This window comes from Rhinopithecus roxellana, chromosome 1 (assembly GCF_007565055.1).
Source record: "Rhinopithecus roxellana isolate Shanxi Qingling chromosome 1, ASM756505v1, whole genome shotgun sequence".
In the NCBI taxonomy this organism is placed as follows: Eukaryota; Metazoa; Chordata; class Mammalia; order Primates; family Cercopithecidae; genus Rhinopithecus; species Rhinopithecus roxellana.
The window spans coordinates 79,399,918-79,421,920 of NC_044549.1; the positions used below are offsets into that span (position 1 = coordinate 79,399,918).

Sequence of the window (22,003 nt, forward strand, 5' to 3'; positions counted from 1 at the left end):
GCCCAGGCTGGAGTGCAGTGGCATGATCTTCACTCACTGTAACCTCTGCCATCAGGGTTCTAAGCAATTCTCCTGTGCCATTGGGGTTCTAAGCAATTCTCCTGTCTTAGCCTCCCAAATAGCTGGGATTACAGGTGCCCACCACCACACAGCTAATTTTTGTATTTTTAGTAGAGATGAGGTTTCACCATGTTGGCCAGGCTGGTCTCAAACTCCTGACCACAGGTGATCCACCCGCCTCAGCCTCCCACAGTGCTGGGATTACAGGCATGAGCTATCGCGCCTGGCCGATGAATGACCTTTTTAATGTGTTGTTGAATTTGTTTTGCTAGTATTTTGTTGAGGATTTTTGTATCAATATTCATCTGTGATATTGGCCTGCAGTTTCCTTTTTTTGATGTATCTTTGTCTAATTTTGGTATAAGGGTAATACTGGCCTCAAAAAATGAGTTTGGAAGTATTCCCTCCTCTATTTTTCAGACTAGTTTAAGTAGCATTGGTATTAGTTCCTCTTTAAATGTTTAATATAATTCAGCAGTGAAGTCATTGGGGTCTGGGCTTTTTTTGCTGGAAGACGTTTTATTATGGCTTCAATCTCATTACTTGTTATTGGTCTGTTCAGGTTTTGGATTTCTTCATGGTTCAATCTTTGTAGGTTGTATGTGTCTACAAATTTATCCATTTCTTCTAGATATTCCAATTTATTGGCATACAGTTGCTCATCGTGGCCACTAATGATCCTTTGAATTTCTGCAGTATCAATTGTAATGTCTCCTTTTTCATCTCTGATTTTATTTATTTGGATCCTCTCTCTTTTTTTCTTAGTCTGGTTAAAGGTTTGTCTATTTTGTTTAACTTTTTAAAAAAAATCAACTTTCTGTTTCATTAATCTTTTGTATTGTTTTCTTCATTCCAATGTCATTTATTTCTCCTCTGATCTTTATTATTTATTTTCTTCAGCTAATTTTGGTTTGGTTTGCTCTTGTTTTGTCATTTGTTAAGATGCATCACTAGGTTATTTATTTGAAGTTTTTTGTCTTTGTTGATGTAGGCACTTACAGCTATAAATTTCTCTTTTAGTACTGCTTTCACCGTATCCCATAGGTTTTCATATGTTGCATTCCATTACCATTTGTTTCAAGAAAATTTTCAATTTCCTTCTTAATTTCTTCATAGACTCACTGGTCACACAAAGCACATTTTTTAATTTCCATGTGTTTGTATAGTTTCCAAAATTCCTCTTGTTATTGATTTCTAGTTTTATTCCACTGTGGTCAGAGAAGGTGCTTGATATTATTTCAAATTTTTTGAATGTTTTAAGACTGGTTTTGTGACCTAACATATGGTCTATCCTTGATAATGATTCATGTGCTCAGGAGAAAAATGTGTATTCTGCAGTTGTTGGAGGAAATGTTCTGAAAATATCTGCTATGTCCATTTGGTCTATCATGCAAATTAAGTCTGATGTTTGTTGACTTTCTGTCTGGAAGATCTGTCCAATGCTGAAAATGGGTTGTTGAAGTCTCCAGCCATTATTGTATTGAGGTCTATCTCTCTCTTTAGCTTGAATAATATTTGCTTTATATATCTGGGTGCTCCAGTGTTAAGTGCATATATATTTACAACTGTCATATCCTCTTGCTGAATTGACCACTTTATCATCATGTAATTACCTTCTTTGTCTCTTCTTAAAATTTTGTCTTGAAATCTATTTTGTCTGATATAAGTATAGCTACTCCCACTCTTATTTGGTTTCCACTGGCCTGGAATATCTTTTTCTGTTCCTTTATTTTCAGTCTATGCAATGTCTTTATAGGTGAAGTGTGTTTGGGTCTTGTTTTTTTGGTTGTTTGTTTGTTTGTTTTTGAGATGGAGTTTCACTATTTTTGCCCAGGCTGGAGTGCAATGGTGCAACCTTGGCTCACTGCAACCCCTGCCTCCCAGGTTCAAGCAATTCTCTTGCCTCGGCCTCCCAAGTAGCTGGGATTACAGGCACACACCACTACGCCCAGCTAATTTTGTATTTTTAGTAGAGACGGGGTTTCACCATGTTGGCCAGGCTGGTCTTGAACTCCTGACCTCCAGTAAGCCACCTGCCTTGGCCTCCCAAAGTGCTGGGATTAGAGGAGTGAGCCACCGTGCCTGGCCTGGGTCTTGTTTTTTTTTTTTATCCATTCAGACATTCTGTGTCTTTCAACTGGAAAGTTTAGGCCATTTACATTCTGTGTAATGGCAGGACTTACTCCTGCCATTTTGTTATTTGTTTTCTGGTTTTGTGATCTTCTCTTTCTTCTTTCCTTCCTTCCTGTCTTCCTTTATTGAAGGTGATTTTCTCTGGCGGTATGATCTAATTTATTGCTTTTTATTTTTTGTGTATCCATTGTGAGGCTACCATGAGGTTTGCAAATACTATCTTATAACCCATTATTTTATGCTGATAATAACTTAATATTGCGTGGATAACCAACAAATAAGCAAAAAGAAAAAAAGTAATAAAAACTGTTTTTTTTTTTTTTTCTTGACAGGGTCTCATTCTGACACCCAAGCTGGAGTACAGTGGTATGATCTTGGCTCATTGTAACCTCTGCCTCCTGGGCTCAAGCAATCCTCCTGCCTCAGCCTCCTGAGTAACTGGAACTACATGCATGCACCACCATGCCCAGCTAACTTTTTGTATTTTTTGTAGAGATAGGGTTTCTCTATGTTGCCTAGGCTGGTCTCCAACTCCTGGACTCAAGTGATCCACCTGCCTCAGCACCCAAAACTGCTGGAATTACAGGCAAGAATCACTGTGCCCAGCCAGTAATAAAAACTCTACACACCTTGATTTCATCACCCTGCTTTTTAACATTTTGTTGTTTCTATTTGTATCTTATTATACTTTCTACGTCTTTTTTTTTTTTCTTGTTACAGAACAATAAACACCTTTATTACATAAGCAAAGACAGAAAGGATGAGGATTTATTTGGCTTTCTGGGCCTTGATTTTCCAAAGATAAAACTCCAACTCCCAGGTCTCTAGCACACAGCCATCTGCTGGGCCCCACTGTTCTGGCCTTGATGTGATGCACGCAAGATGTTTGCCCTGCTGGAACTGTTCCTCCAGAAGACTGCTGATTTTGGCATTCTTTTTCCTTTCATCATATTTCTTCTAAATTTTTTTTAGATTGTTTTTATTTAAAATCTCTTCCTCCTCAGGAGTCAGCTTGGCCCCCTTCTTGCTGCCCAGGGACAATGCACACTGGGACTTGCACCACTGTCAGTAGAGTGTGCCGTCACTGAGCATGATGCAGTTCTTCAACAGCATCTTGGTATGGACCAGTTTGTTATTGGACACATTGTAGACAACATTGATAATCCTTGTTTTGCATCTACAACACTCTGAGACCTAGGAGAAATTCCCTACATCCAGCCTCAAGGTACGGTATTTCTTATTATGTCCCTGCACACGGACTGTGTGGATGCAGCGGGGGCCAATCTTGTTGTTGGCAGCGGGGCACTCCAGCTCATACTTCCACTTCTTGTGGGAGGGCTTACTCTTGCCCCTATCTTGCAGCACTTGTGCCAGACGTCCTGAGAGAAGCCCATTGTTTGGCACCTGTACTGTCTATGTCTTGAAAAATTGTTATAGTTATTATTTTGATTGGTTCATCTTTTAGTCTTTCTACTTAAGAGTAGTTTACACACCACAGTTACAGTGTTATATTCTGTGTTTTTTCTCTGTACTTAATATTACCAGTGAGTTTTGTACTTTCAGATGATTTCTTACTGCTCATTAATATCCTTTTCTTTCTGATTGAAGTACTTTCTTCAGCATTTCTTGTAAGACAGGTCTGATGTTGATGAAATCCTTTAGCTTTTGTTTGTCTAGGAAAGTCTTTATTTCTCTTTCATGTTTAAAGCATATTTTTTCCAGATGCAGTAGTGTAAGGTTCCTTCAGCACTTTAAATATCTCATTCCACTCTCTCTTGGCTGGTAAGGTTTCCACTGAAGTCTGCTGCCAGACATACTGGAGTTCCATTGTATGTTATTTGTTTCTCCTGCTGCTTTTAGGATCCTTTCTTCCTCTTTAAGCTTTGGGAGTTTGATTATTAAATGCCTTGAGGGGCCAGGTGTGGTTGCTCATGTCTGTAATCCCAGCACTTTAGGAGGCTGAGGGAGGTGGATAACTTGAGGTTAGGAGTTTGAGACCACCAACCTGGCCAACATGGCAAAACCCCATCTCTACTAAAAATACAAAAAAATTAGCAGGGTGTGGTGGCATGTGCCTGTAATCCCAGCTACTCAGCAGGCTGGGGCAGAAGAATCACTTGAACCCAGGAGGCAGAGGTTGCAGTGAGCTGAGATCGCACCACTGTACTCTAGCCTGGGTGACACAGCAAGACTCCACTCCATCTCAAAAAAAAAAAAAAAAAAAAAAAAAAAATTATTGAGGTCATCTTCTTTGGGTTAAATGTTAAATCTGCTTGGTGTTCTATAACCTTCTTGTACTTGAATGTCAATTATCTTTTTCGAGGTTTGGGAAGTTCTCTGATATTATCTCTTTGAATAAACCTTCTATCCTGTCTCTTTCTCTACCTCCTCTTTAAGGCCAATTACTCTTAGATTTGCCCTTTGGAGGTTGTTTTCTAGATCTTGTAGGCATGTTTCATTCTTCTTTATTCTTTTTTTTTTTTTTTTTTTGTCTCCTCTGTGTATTTTCAAATAGCCTGTCTTCAAGTTCACTAATTCTTTCTGCTTGATCAATTCTGTCATTAAAACTGCTATTAAAAGAACGCTGATCCATTCTTCAGTATTTCAATTGCATTTTTCAACTCCAGAATTTCTGCTTGATTTTTAATTATTTCTATCTCCTTAAGTTTATCTGATATAGTTTGAAATTCTCTGTGTTATCTCGAATTTCTTTGGGTCGCCACAAAACTGCTATTTTGAATTATCTGTCTGAAAGGTGACATATCTTTGTTTCTCCAGGATTAGTTCCTAGTGCCTTATTTAGTTTGGTGAGGTCATGTTTTTCTGGATGGCGTTGATGCTTGTAGAAGTTCCTCAGTGTCTGGGCACTGAAGAGTTAGGTACTTATTGTATTCTTCGCAGTCTGGGCTTGTTTGTATCTGTCCTTCTTAGGAAGGCTTTCCAGGTATTTGAAGGGACTTGGGTGTTGTGATCTAAGCCATCTCTGCATTAGGGGGCACCCCAAGCCCAGTAACATTGTGGTTCTTGCAGACTCATAGAAGTATCACTTTGTGGTCATGGATAAGATCCAGAAGTATTCTCTGGATTACCAGGCAGAAACTCTTGTTTTTTTCCCCTTACTCTCTCCCAAACATTCAGAGTCTCTCTCTGTGTGCTGAGCTGCCTGGAGCTGGAGGTGGGATGACACAAGCACTACTATGGCCACCACCACTCAACTGTGCTGGGTCAGATCTGAAGCCAGCATAGCACTGGGTCTTGCCCAAGACCCACTGTATCCACTACCTGGCTACCACCTATATTCACTCAAAGCCGTAGGTCTCTACAATCTGCAGGGGGTGAAGCAAGACAGGCTTCTGTCCCTCCCTTTCAGGTGGTGAGTTCTGTAAACCCCAGGTGGGTCCAGAGATCCCAACTGGGAGCTAGGGACTAGAGTCAAAAACCTTAGAAATCTACCTGGTGTCTTATTATACTGCTGCTGGGCTAGCACTCGAACCATGAGACTCAGTCCTTCCCACTTTTCCCCCTGCCTTTCCACAGGCAGAGGAACCTCACCCCATGGCCACCAACACCACAGGCCCATAGGGATCCCTGCCAGGCTACTCCCAATGCTCACTTAAGGCCCAAGCGCTCTTCAGTCAGTTTGTGGTGAATGCTGCCTGGCCTGGGACTCACCCTTCAGGGCAGTGGGCTCCCCTCTGGCCCAGGGCAGGTCCAGAAATGCCATCCAAGAGCCAAGGCCTAGAATCAAGGACCCCAAGAGCCCACTTGGTGCTCTACCCCACTGTGCCCTACCTGGTACCAAAGATGCAAGACAAATTTCCCTTTACTTTTTCCTCTGCTTTTTTCAAGCAGATGGCGTCTCTCACCATAGCCAACACAGCTGTGAATGTGCTTGGCCTTACCTGGATAATTTCAGACAAGCCAGCATGTCTCAGAGTCTCACTCAAGGCCCACAGTGTACTACCTGAGTATTGCTGATGGTTATTCAAGGCCCGAGGGCTCTTTAGTCAGTTAATGATGGGTCCTGCTATGACTGTGCCTTTCCCTTCAAGGCAGCAGGTTCCCTTCTGGCCAACGATGTGCCAATAAATGTAATCCAGAAGCTAGGGCCCAGAATGGGGACCTCATGACTCTGCTGGTGCCCTATCCTACTATGACTGAGCTGGTATCCCAGATGCAAGACAAAATTCTCTTTGCTCTTCCCGCTCCTCTCTTCATGTGGAAGGAAGGGTCTCTTTTGGAGCTGCAAACTGTGCAGCCTGGGGTTAGGGGTTAGGAAAGGAGTGGCACAAGTACTCCCTTAATGGCACCTGCTGGTGTCTCAGTAGGTCATGTGCCCCTGCAGTCCACTGGATATGAGCTCAGCTCAGCACTAGAACTCACCTAGGAGTTGCAGTCCTTGTGGCCTAGACTGCCTTTCAAGTTTATTTAGGGCCCCAGGGTACTTTAGCACTCCATGACGAGGCTTGCCAGAGCTCAAGTTTTGACAACTGAGATGTGCAATTCCCCTCTGCCTGGGGCTGACCTATATGCTCTCTCTGTGGTGAGGCATCAGCTGAGTTCAGCTCAGTTTTGCTTTCCACTGTGTCAGGGCAGCATTGAGTTCAGTGCAAAGTCTCACGATCACTGCACTCTCCCTCCGCAAGTGCACAGATTCTCTCTCCGTGCCACGCAGCCACTGCTGGGATGGGAGGTGATTGGTGTCAGCAATTCAAGACGGTCTTTCCCGCCCGCTTCAGTGCCCCTTTCAGTAATATGAAGTTAAAACAAGGTATTGTGAGTGCTTATCTGATTTTTGGTTCTTACGAAGGTGTTTTATTGTGCGTAGACAGTTGTTAAATTTTGTGTCTGTTGTGAGGGATGTTCAGTGGAGCCTTCTGTTATACCATCTTGCTCTGTTCCCCCACCCCACTACCCTGATCACTTTCTGAGGCAACCCAATTTATTGTTAGCAAGCTCTTTTTTTTTTTTTGAGACATAGTCTGGCTCAGTTGCCTGACTGAAGCGCAGTGGTGTAATCTCTAATCACTGCAGCCTCTGCCTCCCAGCTTCCAGTGATTCTCCTGCCTCAGCCTCCAAAGTAGCTGAGATTATAGGCATATGCCACCATGCCTGGCTAATTTCTGTGTTTTTAGTAGAGATGGGGTTTCACCATATTGGATAGTCTGGTCTCGAACTCCTGACCTCTGGTGATCCACCCGCCTTGGCCTCCCAAAGTGCTGGGATTACAGGCATAAGCCACTATGCCTGGCTAGCTAGCTCATATTCTTAGAAACAAATTTCTTATATTGAGCTGTATCTTTTTAACTTCTAGTGTCTGAAGCTATACAGAAAAAGTCATATTCTTTGTCCATGTTTCCTTATCTGGTTCCTTTAATTATTCCTGTCAATGAATTACTGTTTATTATGAGTTTACTATGTTTTAGGCATAGGCTTAAGATCTTTATATGCATTTAATTCTCACAACATTCCTAAAACATACACACTATTTATATCTCCATATTACAGATAGGAACATGAAGATAAATTACATAACTTGTCAAATTCACGTGGCTAATAAGCTGCAGAGATGGTATATGAACTCAGGCCTGATTGATGGCAGAGCCTATACTCTAATTAAGTGAACCAGCTTCCTTCAAATTTCCTCGCTCTCCTCTTGCTATGGTTTAAATGTGTCCCCCAAAAGTTCATGTGTTGGAAACTTAATGCCTCTGTTCTCATGAATGAATTAATGGATTAATGAGGGCTGTGCCCTCATGATTGGATCAATGTCACTATCAAAGTTGTGGGCTCATTATCATTGGAACGGCTTTGTTATAAAAGCAAGCTCTCTCTGTCTTGTCCTCTCACCATGTGATGCTTTCCACCATGTTATCACTCAGCAAGAAGGCCCTTACAAGACGTCAGCACTATGCTCTTAAACTTCCCAGTCTCTAGAACTGTGAACTAAATAAACCTCTATTCTTTTTTTTTTTTTTTTTTTTTTTTTTTTTTGAGACAGAGTTTTGCTCTTGTTGCCCAGGCTGGAGTGCAATGGCATGATCTCAGCTCACTGCAACCTCCGCCTCCCGGGTTCAAGTGATTCTCCTGCCTCAGCCTCCCAAGTAGCTGGGATTACAGGCATGTGCCACCACACCCAGCTAATTTTGTATTTTTAGTAGAGATGGGGTTTCTCCATGTTGGTCAGGCTGGTCTTGAACTCCTGACCTCAGGTGATCCTCCTGCCTCGGCCTCCCAAAGTGCTGGGATTACAGGCATGGGCCACCACACCCAGATATTTTTTTAATTTTTTTTGAGACAGAGTCTAGCTCTATCACCCAGCTAGAATGCAGTGGCTCAATCTCAGCTCACTGTAACCTCTGCCTCCCGGGTTCAGGCAATTCTCCTGCCTCAGCCACCTGAGTCACTGGGATTACAAGTGCCTGCCATCACGCCCAGCTAATTTTTGTATTTTTAGTAGAGACAGGGTTTCACTGTGTTGGCCAGGCTGGTTTTGAACTCCTGACCTCATGATCCACCTGCCTTGGCCTCCCAAAGTGCTGGGATTACAAGTATGAGCCACCACGTCTGGACTAAACCTCTATTCTTTATAAATTATCCAGTCTGTAGTATTCAGTTATAGCAATAAAAAATAGACTAGGATACCTCTGCAGCTATTCTGGTTTATCAATGTCCCTTTTTATTTTATGTAGAACACCTCACAAATTTGTATGTCATCCTTGTGCAGACACCTTACTAATCTTCTCTGTATTATTCCAATTTTTGTGCATGTGCTGCCAAAGTGAACACTCAAAATCCCTTTAAAAGTGTGACCCCAGAATTCCGTATGTTTGACCAGTGCAGAGTGAAAATTTTCTCTCCCATTTCCTATACATGCTACATTTATTAAAGTATCCTAAAACTGAATTCGCCTTTTTGAGCAGCCTCATTTCCCTGTTGAATCTTAGTAAACCTGTACTAAACTAAAACTTTTAAGACTTTCTCACATGAAGTAGAAAATGTGCCTGGATATCCTCCTCCTTTCTTTGTTAATCTTCAAGACCTTGGCCAGGCTTCCCTTCATCCGTCATTTCTGCCTAAAGAGTCTAGCTCTCAGTGATTGCTGCCTTCAAGGAATTTACCTTATACTTTGGTATGCTAGTTGGCACTAGTCATAGTTAGCCTTGCACTGTAATTATCCCAACATAAATATGCCCGACTTCCTGTTCTTTATATATAAATGCCACCCTTTAACATAGCAACAATTTCTGGAGTGTGTTTTCTCCTACTGGCTATAAATAAAAAGAGCTGGGAAGAACATACAAGTGAGCATTTTCACTCCTTGACTATTTTTGATTTGTATATTAGCAATTATAAACAGGCTGGGCACAGTGGCTCCCAGCACTTTGGGAAGCCAAGGCAGGTAGATCGCTTGAGTTCAAGACCAGCCTGGGCAACAAAGTGAGACCTCGTCTCCACAAAAAACACAAAAATTAGCCAGGTGTGGTGGTGCACACCTGTAAACCCAGCTACTCAGGAGGCTGAGGTGGGAGGACTGCTTGAGCCAGGAAGGCAGAGGTTGCAGTAAACAGAGATCCCACCACTGGACTCCAGTCTGGGCAGAAGAGTGAGACCTTGTCTCAGAAAAAAAAGGAAGGGGGGTGGTGGCAAAAGCATGAACAATCATAGCTAAACTAAAACATTTTGTGATAAAATCAAATAAATAAATAAAAACTTCATAATTTCAAATGACTGGGTGAGAAACCACATGCACTAAAGGAGAGAAACTGGCTTGAATCAAGAGGTGAGGTAGTAGCCAAGGAAGAAGGCAGGCTCCTTCTTGAGACTCTGGCAAGCTACAAAACGTTACCGGCTCAGCCAAGCGTTCTCAGGGACTGGTCCTAGTAGAGGGCCCACTTCTGCCCATGACTCTTTACATCCTACCTCACCCCAGGAACTCCCTCTATCCACAGACTTCATTCCACCTTTGAAATAGGGAATTCTGTGCTCTTATCATTTAACAGGAGTAGATAGCAAGGGGATGGAGAATCCCAAAGTCCATGGCCATCCAGAAAGATACGTTTCCAGTTTTTTAAAAAAACTTTAATTTTATCAGGTATTTTTTAAAAAATGGTTTCTGAAAGTTTTTTTTGTTGTTGGTTTTTCTAGTTTGTTTTTGTTTGTTTTTTGAGACAGAGTCTTGCTCTGTCACCAGGCTGGAGTGCAGTGGCGCCATCTTGGCTCATTGCAACCTCCGCTTCCCGGGTTCAAGTGATTCTCCTGCCTCAGCCTCCCGAGTAGCTAGGACTACAGGCATGCACCACCACGTCCAGCTAATTTTGTATTTTTAGTAGAGACGGTGTTTCACTATGTTGGCCAGGATGGTCTCAGTCTCCTGACCTCGTGATCCTCCCACCTTGGCCTCCCAAAGTGCTGGGATTACAGGCCTGAGCCACCATGCCCGGCTGAAAGTTTTTGCATTAGACCTTTGGCCAGCTAAAAATGAGTTTGAAATCCAAGGAGAATAAACCAAATATACTTAAAGTTTTTGAAAGTAGCCAAAAGAAACACACACAAGATAAAGTTAGTTTTCAAAGAATGAGCTTATTAATAAGGAGAAGAAAAAAAAGAAGTGGAATTCAGTAAGAGGTAAAGTTTAGCAAAGTGAGTGCTGACTGAAGTAACTTTTTTTTTCTTTTAAATGAACCTAACATTGTGAACATATCCAGGAAAAATAAAACAAAACCAATAATTCAAAATGCATTTTTCCCAAAGAAATGCATAGCAATTCTTATCTCAGTATTAATATAGCACTATGCTTCAGGTAATTTTGAGGCAGTATTTTTAAATTAAGCACCAAAATAAAAGTTGTACTACTTACAGATCTGTATAAAGCACAATAAGGCAAGGATTTTCCTTAAAAATTCATTCATCCCCTTATTCATTCGTCAACAATAACATGCCAAACCCTGTGATTTGTGTTGAGATCCCTCTCCTTAAGTATGTCAAAGTGGAGAAGACAACAAAGAAAATAAAAGTACATTGTGTTATAACATATTCTGTGCTTATGACATCCTGCTCTTCTGCTTTTCCTCTTGTCTTACCAGTCATACTTATAATACCTGCTGGTTGACTTTTCTCCACACATCTAACCTTTCGCCCTAGGTCTTTGCCTTCCTCAGCTCACTTGCTCACTTGTGCTCTCCCCTGTGTTCTCTCTTGCCTAGCTCTCGCTCTTGCTCTCTCTGTGATTCCAACAATTCCCTATAGCTTTAAAAATCATCTACATGCTGGTGACTCCCAGATTTTTACATCTCCAGCCTAGACTTCTCTTATATATCCAACTGTTATTAATGTATTTCCCTTTAAATGTTACACAGGCACTTAAGCTCCAAAAGAGAATTATTGCTTTTTACCTCCACCTCCTGGACTTCCTCAATTCTCTATAAATGGCACTACTATCCACCTAGCTACCAAAGCTAACCCAACAGCAAATCCTACTGATTCTGCCTCTGACACATATCTCCTTCTAAACCTATTTTCCTCCTCCACTGTCTCCAGCCTTATCCAAACCACCATAAGTTCTCAACTATGCTACTGTAGTGGCATCCTCCCTGGTCTCTTTGTGTCCCCCTATTCCTGCTCTCTTCCCCTCCACCTCAGTCTATTCTTAATAGCCGGAGTGATATCTTTTAAATGTAAATCAGGTTTCATGTCACTTCCTTGATTGAAACATTTTAGCAGCTTCCACTGGACTTAAAAATAAAATCTGAATTCCTTGTCATGGCCGACAAGGCCCTACACTATCTGCTCCCACCTCCCTCTCCATCTTCATCTGATACTACTCTTCCCCAGGCTCATGATACTCTAGAGATGTTGGCCTTTGTCAGTTCCTAGCATGTACTGAAAGCATTCATATTTCAGGGATTTCATGCTTGCTATCCACTCTGCTAGAGAGCCTTTCTCATGTTTACTTAGATGACAGTCTTCTCATTCTCTGGATCTCTACTTACATATCACCTCCACAGGCCTTTCCTGCTCCTGGGAAGATCTTCTCTCTATCCCACTGTCTTATTTCCTTTTTTTTTTTTTTTTTTTTTAGACGGAGTCTTGCTCTGTCATCCATGCTAGAGTGCAGTGCACGATCTTGGCTCACTGCAAGCTCCACCTCCCAAGTTCAAGTGGTTCTCCTGTCTCGGCCTCCCGAGTAGCTGGGACTACAGGTGCCCACCACCACACCCGGCTAATTTTTGGTATTTTTTTTAGTAGAGACGGGGCTTCACCGTATTAGCCAGGATGGTCTTGATCTCCTGACCTTGTGATCTGCCCACCTCAGCCTCCCAAAGTGCTGGGATTACAGGCGTGAGCCACTGCGCCCGGCCCCACTGCCTTATTTCTTCGTAGCATCTATCATCATCTAAAAGGTTAACATGCCCCTTTTGTTTTTTACATGTTTACTACCTGTTTCCTCTCACTAGCATACAAACGACTTAAAGACACAATCCTTTCTGTTGTGTTTTCTTTTTTTTTTTTTTGAGATGGAATCTCGCTCTGTCACCAGGCTGGAGTGCAATGGCTTGATCTCAGTTCACTGTAACCTCCACCTCCCCGGTTCAAGCTATTCTCATGTCTCAGCCTCCCAAGTAGGTGGGATTACAGGTGCCCGCCACCACGTCTGGCTAATTTTTGTATTTTTAGTAGAGACAGCGTTTCGCCATATTGGTCAGATTGGCTTCATACTCCTGACCTCAGGTGATTCACCCACCTCAGCCTCCCAAAGTGCTGGGATTACAGGCGTGAGCCACCGTCTGTTGTGTTTTCTATGGTCTCCTCAGTAACAAGCATCTGTGTAACAGCAGATACTTACTATCTGCTAAATAAACTGATGTGAGAGAAATGCGTACATGAAAGGGATTAGGAGAAGGCTTTCTAGAGGAGGTGATCCATAAACTAAACCTGGAAGAACTAGGATAAGTATTCAGCCAGACATTGCAGTGAGGGAAATTGCAGAGCACATCTCTAAACTGTATACAGTTTATTTGTGTATAAACTGTAATACAGTATATTTGTATATTTGTGAAATACAGTATATTTGTAAAACTGCAAGTAGTTCAACATGATAATGCAAGATAATGAAAAGTTATGGAGTAAAAACAATCTGGGCCTGATGCAGTGGCTCATGCCTGTAATTCCAGCACTTTGGGAGGCCAAGGCAGATGGATTACTTAAGCCCAGGAATTTGAGACCAGACTGGGCAACATGGCGAAATTCTGTGTCTTCAAAAAATACAAAAAAGTAGCCAGGTGTGGTGGTGCATGCCTGTAGTCCCAGCCACTTGAGAGGCTAAGATGGGATGAGCACGAGAGTCCAGGAGGTCAAGGCTCCAGTGAGCTGAGATCATGCCACTATACTCCAGCCTGGGTGACAGAGCAAGACCCTGTCTCAAAAAAAAAAAAAAAAAAAAGGGAACAATGTATAATTCCTAGAGAACTCCCTTCTCTACTCTAAATCTACTGAAACACTGAACAGAATCTTAGGAATGAAGGAGGAATTCACCTCTCTTTTTTTTTCTTTTCTTTTTTTTTTTTTTTGAGACAGAGTCTCGTTCTGTCACCCAGGCTGGAGTGCAGTGGTACGATCTCAGCTCACTGCAACCTCCCCCTCCCAGGTTCAAGAGATTCTCCTGCCTCCACCTCCTGAGTAGCTGGGATTATAGGTACCTGCCACCACACCCAGCTAATTTTTTGTATTTTTGGTAGAGATGGGTTTTACCATGTTGGCCAGGCTGGTCTCGAACTCCTGACCTCAGGTAACCCATCCACCTCAGCCTCCCAAAGAGGTAGGATTACAGGTGTGAGCCACTACACCCGGTCTCTCTTTTTAAGACTATTTTTGTTTGCTTGTTTGAGATAGGGTCTCATTCCATTGCTCATTGCTGGGAGTGCAATGATGCCATCACAGCTCACACACTACAGCTTTGACCTCCTAGGCTCAACCAATACTCCTGCCTCTGCCTCCCGAGTAGTTAGGACTACAGGCACGCCCCACCACACCTGGCTAATTTTTTTTTTTTTTTGGTAGAGATGAGGGTCTCACTACCTTGCTCAGACTCATCTCAAATTCCTGGGCTCAAGCAGTCCTCCCACTGTGGCCTCCCAAAATGCTGAGATTACAGACATGTAATTTTTTTTTCTTTTTTTCCTGTCTAAGGCTTGAATACGTAAGCATCCCCAATAGTACATGCGCTGATATTAGTTTATATACCCTATAAATGTATATTTAAATATGAGTAAATTATTGCTGGACTAATACAAATGTAAAGTTAAAGAAGTTATGTGATTAATAGACCTGCTTAATTGTAAGGAAAGTAAAATCAGCAAAAATTAAAATTATTAAATTGGCAATGATGCTTAGCTGCAAAAAATGTTTTTAAATGAGGCCAACCAAGAAAGGAAAGAGAATGTAGAAAGGGAAACAGAAATCCACCAGAGAGAAAATTCTCATTTTATAGTTTAAGTGTTGGCTTGGAATTTTGTAAATGAAATCCATGTATTTTTATTTATCCCTAGAAACCAGTAGAATCAGGTGTCTCAGAAATTCTCAGTAACTAATTGAAGTGAATCAACCTCATCACAGCCTTTGGCAGCAGGTACCTAAATTAGCTTTAATTTCCACTAAATTGCGGGTTGGGGGTGAGTAGGATGTTGAACTATGTTTCCTTTTGTAGCAAAAAAATTTCAAATATAAGTAGTTTCAAGATATTTTATTAACTATTTGTTCAAATTGTAGAGGTTCAGTTTTTTGATTTTACTTTCAGGGATCAGTATGGTTATAATACACTGAGAGGAGGAATAGTGTGGTGCTTAAAGAATGTGAACTTTAGAACCAGACCAACCAGGTCCAAATCCCAGCTGTGCAACCTTAGGCAAGTTACTTAAATTCTCTATACCTCAGTTTACTCATGTAAAAAATGGAGCTAACAATAGTACCTACCTTATAGGACTGTTGTAAGAAGTATAGGCGATAAGAACAATGTCTGTCAGTGTACAGTATATAATATTTGCTACCATTACAATTACTTTTCAATTGTTTTTCTAATTAACTTGAAAATAGTATTTTACCCATGAACAACATCCACCGTTAAAACTTTTTATGAGAATATGAACACTAATCATTTTACTTGAATTCCAAGCAAGAATTATCTATTAATATGCTACTTACACTAACTGATTAATTTTCTGCTGCTGCTCCTTGGATCTTCTGTATTTTAGCAGCTTACTTTGTGTTGGTGTATCAACGCCTATGTTTTCTGGGAGATGGACAATGGGGGATAACTTCAAGTTCAGAGCTTCCTTTTCTGCTGCAATGGCAGCTTTGTTTGCATCTGACATCTTGATCTCCCAAAGATTAAAATACTCTGTACTCTGAGGAGAAAAAGTTCACAAAGCCATTATTATGTCAGCAAGCCTCGATATATTCATAACATATCTAACACATCAATACCAAAAATAAAATTCTAGACACTTTTGGATCTTCCTCCCAAGTATGGTATTAGTCTAAAGAATGACAGTTGAGGTAAGTTGGCAGGGATTCCTGTTAGAACTCTACAACCCACTTATGAAGCAATGAGCCAGTCAGTTCCCCTTTAGGGCTTGTTTCCTAATGGATGAAATTAAGGAATTGAATTAGATGCTCTGTAAATATCCCTACAGCTCTAACATTCTGGGCTCAAAATTTTCCCTAGATGCAACCCACCACTACCACCACAATAAATCCAGTTGTTAAGGGATGATCCCCTTCCCAGTAAAAGCTGGTATTTAACATCATTAATGGTTTGTGTTTTGTTGTTGTTGTTGTTGTTTTGTTTTTGTTTTTGTTTTGAGACAGAGTCTTGCTTTGTCGCCCAGGCTGGTGTGCAATGGTGTGATCTTGGCTCACTGCAACCTCCACCTCTCAGGTTCAAGTGGTTCTCCTGCTTCAGCCTAGCGGGGATTACAGGCGCGCAACCACGCCCGTCTACTTTTTTGTATTTTTAGTAGAGACAGGGTTTCACCTTGTTGGCCAGGCTGGTCTCGAACTCCTGACCTTAGATGATCTGCTCGCCTCGGCCTCCCAAAGTGCCGGGATTACAGGCGTGAGCCACTGCGCCCAGTCAATTATTAATGTTCTTAAACATCAATATTATATCTTAGTCTTGCTGCCTTCCAAGAAAGTGATGCTATGATCAAGCAAAAAATAGGCATACTTAATGCACGGCAAATCTAAAAATGTCATGTAAATGCTCAAAAATTTTACTGTGGCCAGGCGCGGTGGCTCACGCCTGTAATCCCAGCACTTTGGGAAGCCGAGGCGGGCAGATCACCTGAGGTCGGGAGCTCGAGACCAGCCTGGCCAACATGGTGAAACCCCATCTCTACTAAAAATACAAAAATTAGCCGGGCGTGGTGGCAGGCGCCTGTAATCCCAGCTACTCAGGAGGCTGAGTCACAAGAATCGCTTGAACCTGGGAGGCGGAGGTTGCAGTGAGCCGAGATCCCGCCACCGCACTCCAGCCTGGGCGATAGAGCGAGTCTCCGTCTCAAAAAAAAAAAAAAAAAAAAAATTGTACTGTGATAACAACTAAATTTGTCATGAATACCTACAGGATTTAGAGATTCCTGCCTTTAAAAAGTGTTTAAGTTGGCACCCAAATCGCGATGCCTGCCCTGGGAGGGAAAGGAAGAGAAAAGCAGAGAACAAGTACCTGATTGTTTCTCACTACTTCCCCGCTGCGCAGACGACAGGGAAAGAGAGAGACAGAGCCTCTCCTCAGGTGGAAGGAAGGGGGATAACGAGGGAGAAACGTCCGGAACGCCACCGGCTCTCAGTCGAGTAGCTGGAGAAGGGCGGTGGCTGACCGGGTGGAAACAACGTCGTCGCCATGGAAACTGTGGCGGCCCCAGCTGGAGGGCCTGGGTGAAGGTTGCCTGGAGAGGCAGTTGCTGAGCTGCGAGGGATTAGGATTACCTGTCACAACAATAATTCATTACTCAAATAAATGGGGTGTGTTTTCTGTTTTATGTTTTTTCAACCTAACTGCCTTTCCTTGGAAGGGGACCAGGAAATCAGGATCTTCAAATTATGGAAAACTGCAAGAGTGGAAATTTAGATCTGTTGGAAAACAGATTTATGGAAACAGTCTCAGCAAAAGAATTAAGTCTTCAAGTGTCCCCTAGTGACATCCTAGGGGATTAGTTACAAATAAATATTGTAACTAATCAGCAATATAATTTATCTTGCTTCTAGATTTGCTATTTGTTAACACAGCACTTCCAGGAATTATTTGGCAAAACCAAACAAGTTAAGGTGTGTGCATTTAGTGAGTACCCTGGGAGAAAGATGTGCAATTTTGCTGTATGAAGCTGCACAATGCATACTACATCTAAACGTTAATAGCCTACAAGAATACTATGTGCCAAAATTAAATTAGGGAAGTGAATAAATTCTACTGGTGTGTTAACAGCATATTCATTCAACAAATATTTGAGCACCTTCTATGTGTCAGTCGCTACGTAATTTTTTTTGTTTGTTTTAATGAGAGTACAGCCTACACTATTGTGTCTGGCACACAGGAGGTGCTCTAAAATGTCATTTAAGTGAGTGAATGAACAAGTAAAACTTCCTGGTAGTTTGTAAAAGCAAATTATCTTTCTGTAGAAAATAAAATACTTGTATAAATAATTTGATTTTTTTTTTTTTTTTGAGACAGGGTTTTGCTCTTATTGCCTAGGCTGGAGTGCTTACCACAACCTCCACCTCCCAGATTCAAGCCCACCCGAGGAGTTGGGATTACAGGCATGCACTACCAAACCCAGCTATTTTTTTATTTTTTTATTTTTTTTTTTTTTTTTTTTTTTTTTTTTTTTTTTTTTTTTTTTTTTAGAGACGGGGTTTCTCCATGTTGGTCAGGCTGGTCTTGAACTCCTAACCTCAGGTGATCCGCCCACCTCGGCCTTCCAATGTGTTGGGATTATAGGCGTGAGCCACTGCACCATGCCACCTTTTCTTTTTTAAACTTTAGTCCTATGACAGATTAGACAGTTTTTTTTTAATGTCAATTTGTTAGGGTTATTTTTTAGAGACAGGGTCTCTCGCTCTGTTGCCCAGGCTGGAATGCTGCTGGAGTGCGGCAGGCACCATCATGGTGAAAGGAGTCAGCTAGCTTTTGCCTTAGGTAGATAGCAAGGGAAGGGTCCTCACAGAACCCCCAGCCCATAGGTCAGTGCCTCATCCCCACTTAACATAAAAAGCAGCCTGGGAAAAAATTCAAGCTGCAGGCACCGATAAGAGAACTAGCACAGGGTGTTGTGACTGGAGACATGCCCACAGCTCCACAGATAGAAAAACCTCTGGCCCATTTGGACAAAAACTTGCACAGACCTCCTCCTCACTCACATAAAGGAACAAAGAAATGCCTTTGTCCATTGTATAGTCAGTGGGCTCCTAGGGGGAAAAAAAAAGTTTATTTTCCTTTTGTGGGCATGGGCACAGTGGGCTCCAGTAGGTTCCGGTGGGCACTCTACTTTCCTTTATTTGGATTGTAAATCCGGCTTCCAGGAATCATCACTTCAGCTCCTGATTGGTCCCGGGCCAAGGTTCAGGGCCAAGCTTTCACTTCAGCTCCTGATAGGTCCTGGGCCAAGCCAAGCAGCATCTATGAATCATCATTTCAGCTCCTGATTAGTACCAGGCCAAGGCTCCAGGGTAGGGGGGTTGGGGAACAAAGCACATTCCTTCCCCTTCCCAGTCCATAAAACCCCTGGACCTCAGCCTCATAGGGAGCACCCCATTCAGGTCCCCCTCTCTGCTGGCAGACAGCTTTCTTTTTTCGCTTATTGAACGTTCGCTCTAAACTCAACTTTGAGTCTGCGCTCCTTAATCATCTTGGAGGTAGGACAAATAACTCCAGGTGTTATCTCAGACAATGAGAAACTGTTACATCTTGGTGCATTGCTGAGACTACAGCAATAGCTCACTGCATCCTCAAACTCCTGGGCTCAAGGGATCCTCCCACCTCAGCCTCCTGAGTAGCTGGGACTACAGGCACACACCACGACATCGGCTAATTTTTAAAAATATTTTGTTGGGACAGTGTCTTACTGTGTTACACAGGCTCGTCTCAAACTCCTGGGCTCAAGCAATCCTCCTGCTTCAGCTTCCTAAAAGTGTTGGGATTATAGGCGTGAACCACCATATCTGGCCTGAATGTCAATTTGGTTAGGCTAAACTAGGACTAAAGAGAAGGCAGCAATCTTGTGTACGATATACCCACCTTCTCCCAGTCATTAATCAAACACTAATCTAGGACTGCAGTGAGGAGATTACAGATCAATTCAAGTCCCTGGTCAATTGACATTGGTCTAAGGAGATTATCCTGGGTGAGCCTGACTCAATCAGTAGAAATCCTTTTAAAAAGATTTAGGCCTGGAAAAGTGGATCAACCCTGTAATCTCAGCACCTTAGGAGGCTGAGCCAGGCAGACTGCTTGAGGGAGTCTGAGATCAGCCTGGGCAACATGGTGTACCTGTCTCTATTTTAAAAAATTAAAAATTAGGCCGGGCGCGGTGGCTCAAGCCTGTAATCCCAGCACTTTGGGAGGCCGAGGCGGGTGGATCACGAGGTCAGGAGATCGAGACCCTCCTGGCTAACACGGTGAAACCCCGTCTCTACTAAAAATACAAAAAACTAGCCGGGCGCGGTGGCGGGCGCCTGCAGTCCCAGCTACTCGGAGGCTGAGGCGGGAGAATGGCGGAAACCCGGGAGGCGGAGCTTGCAGTGAGCCGAGATCGCGCCACTGCACTCCAGCCTGGGCGACAGAGCGAGACTCCGTCTCAAAAAAAAAAAAAAAAAAAAAAAAAAAAAAAAAAAAAAATTAAAAATTAAAAAAACAATAATAAAGAGATGGGCATGCCCTGAGTCAAACTCCAAACAGCAGCTGGGTCTACAACTGCTCTGCCCTACAGACCTTGGACTTGCTTAACCAGCCCCCTCCATTGCATAAGCCAATTCTTAGTAAAAAAAAAAAAAAAATATATATATATATATATATATATATATACACACACACACACACATATATATAGATGATATATAATATCTCTTACTGGTTCTGCTTCCCACTTTGAACCCTGACTGACACAATGTACATCCTTTTTTTTTCACTTTAAAAAAATTTTTATTTTCGAGACAAAGTCTCATCATGTTGGCCAGGTTATTCTTGAACTCCTGGCCTCAAGCAATCATCCTGCCTTGGCCTCTAGATGTGCTAGAATTACAGGTGTGAGTCACCACGCCTGGTTGATGTACATCCTTTTTAATAGCCATGTTTCCAAAAGTGTGTTCTTTTATAAGAACAGATTCCTCTTGAGCTTATACAAATAAATATATTGCCATAAAACAATAATACTCATGAATAGTTTCCTAATTCTGGAGATACCAGGTAGACAGAAAGATACATATTTCAATTTTACTCACAAAATATACCAAAAAGTTACCAAATTGCTATAAAAGTACAGATAATGCAGAGAAAAAAAGTTTTCTTAACTCTGAAAGAAAATAATAATAAAAAGTCAGCAACGTTTCAAGCAAAAAAGTCATTAAAATCATTTCAGTCCTAATCAATTCCATCCCATGTAATTAAGTTTTGTTCTACTTGATAAATTAGCAATTTTAAGTCCAGTTTTACCACTGGAGTTTCTAAAGTTCTTATTCAGTCCAACTGAATAATCAACAGAGGACTGTATTCCAGAGTATGTATCAGAGACTTTTGTCCTTTTCATAAACCTCTTTGAAGACACAATGCTTTAGGATTATATTTGCTTGCAAAAATCATTTAGAAGAAACATTAGAATAAAGCAATTTACTATGAACAACAAGATTTAGAATGGTCATGGTGAAAGACCTGGTAAGAGTTTACAACAATGATGTGATTGACAAGGAAATTTGTTTTTTTTCTGTAGTCTATAACAAGTTTACGTAGTAGCCATAATTATAACTGATAACATAAACAAAGACACATCAGATTTTTAGGAATCTCACATACTTTAAAAACACATATTAATAACATGTTCATATAAATGTAATGCAAAGGTTTCCTGTATAATTTACGTATCAAATAAATGTCTCTCTTAGGTTTCCAGGGGCCATTCTGGAATAACCTAAGGTTAGTTTGAGGCCAAAAATACTTAATTTAGAATTTGAAATTTGACTTTGGGAAGCCTGTCAAGTATGTCAAAGGATAAAAACACTCAATTAAAACAGAAAAGGCCAGGCTCAGTGGCTCAAACTTGCAATCCCAGCACTTTGGAAGGCCGAGGTGGAAAGATCACTTGAGCCCTGGAGTTTGAGACCAGACTGGGCAACATCGGGGGACTCTGTCTCTATAGAATATTTTCAAAAAGTTAGCCAAGCATTGGTGGTGTGCACTTGTGGGCCCAGCTACTTGGAAGACTGAGGTGGGAGGATCACTTGAGCCTAGGAGGTCGAGGCTGTGTGAGCCATGACTGTACCATTGCACTCCAGCCTGGGTGACAGAGTGAGACACTGTCTCAAAAAAAATTTTTTTTTTAAATGAAAACAAACTAGAAAAGTTTTAAGACATTTTATCAAAAGAAGATCACAAGTCACTGTAAAGTAACAGTTATTCATTTAGCCAAAGTGAGAATTTAAAAGATTTTACAAAGCAGTGCTCATTTAGGCAGCACAAAATACTAAAGCTGAAATGATACAGAAAAGATTACCATGGCGCCTGCATAAGGATGACACACAAATTTGTGAAGCATTCCATAGTTTT

The 22,003-nt window shown here is 41.8% G+C and overlaps 1 protein-coding gene, 2 non-coding genes and 1 pseudogene across 3 annotated transcripts in view; 1 reads left to right on the forward strand and 3 right to left on the reverse strand.

Moving 5' to 3' along the window:
- The window catches only part of DNAH12 (dynein axonemal heavy chain 12), a 244,273-nt gene extending 228,710 nt beyond the window's left edge, over positions 1-15,563 (reverse strand). The window contains 1 exon segment of the mRNA XM_030926675.1: positions 15,394-15,563. Within this exon segment, the coding sequence (XP_030782535.1) occupies positions 15,394-15,563 (170 nt within the window).
- LOC115896368 lies at positions 2,962-3,587 on the reverse strand (annotated as a pseudogene).
- Positions 8,876-8,982, reverse strand: LOC115892065. The gene has a single exon (XR_004051962.1). It is a non-coding gene; the product is annotated as a U6 spliceosomal RNA (small nuclear RNA).
- Positions 15,564-21,895: 6,332 nt separating the features above from the next.
- LOC115892057 lies at positions 21,896-22,003 on the forward strand. Its single transcript, XR_004051950.1, has one exon. It is a non-coding gene; the product is annotated as a U6 spliceosomal RNA (small nuclear RNA).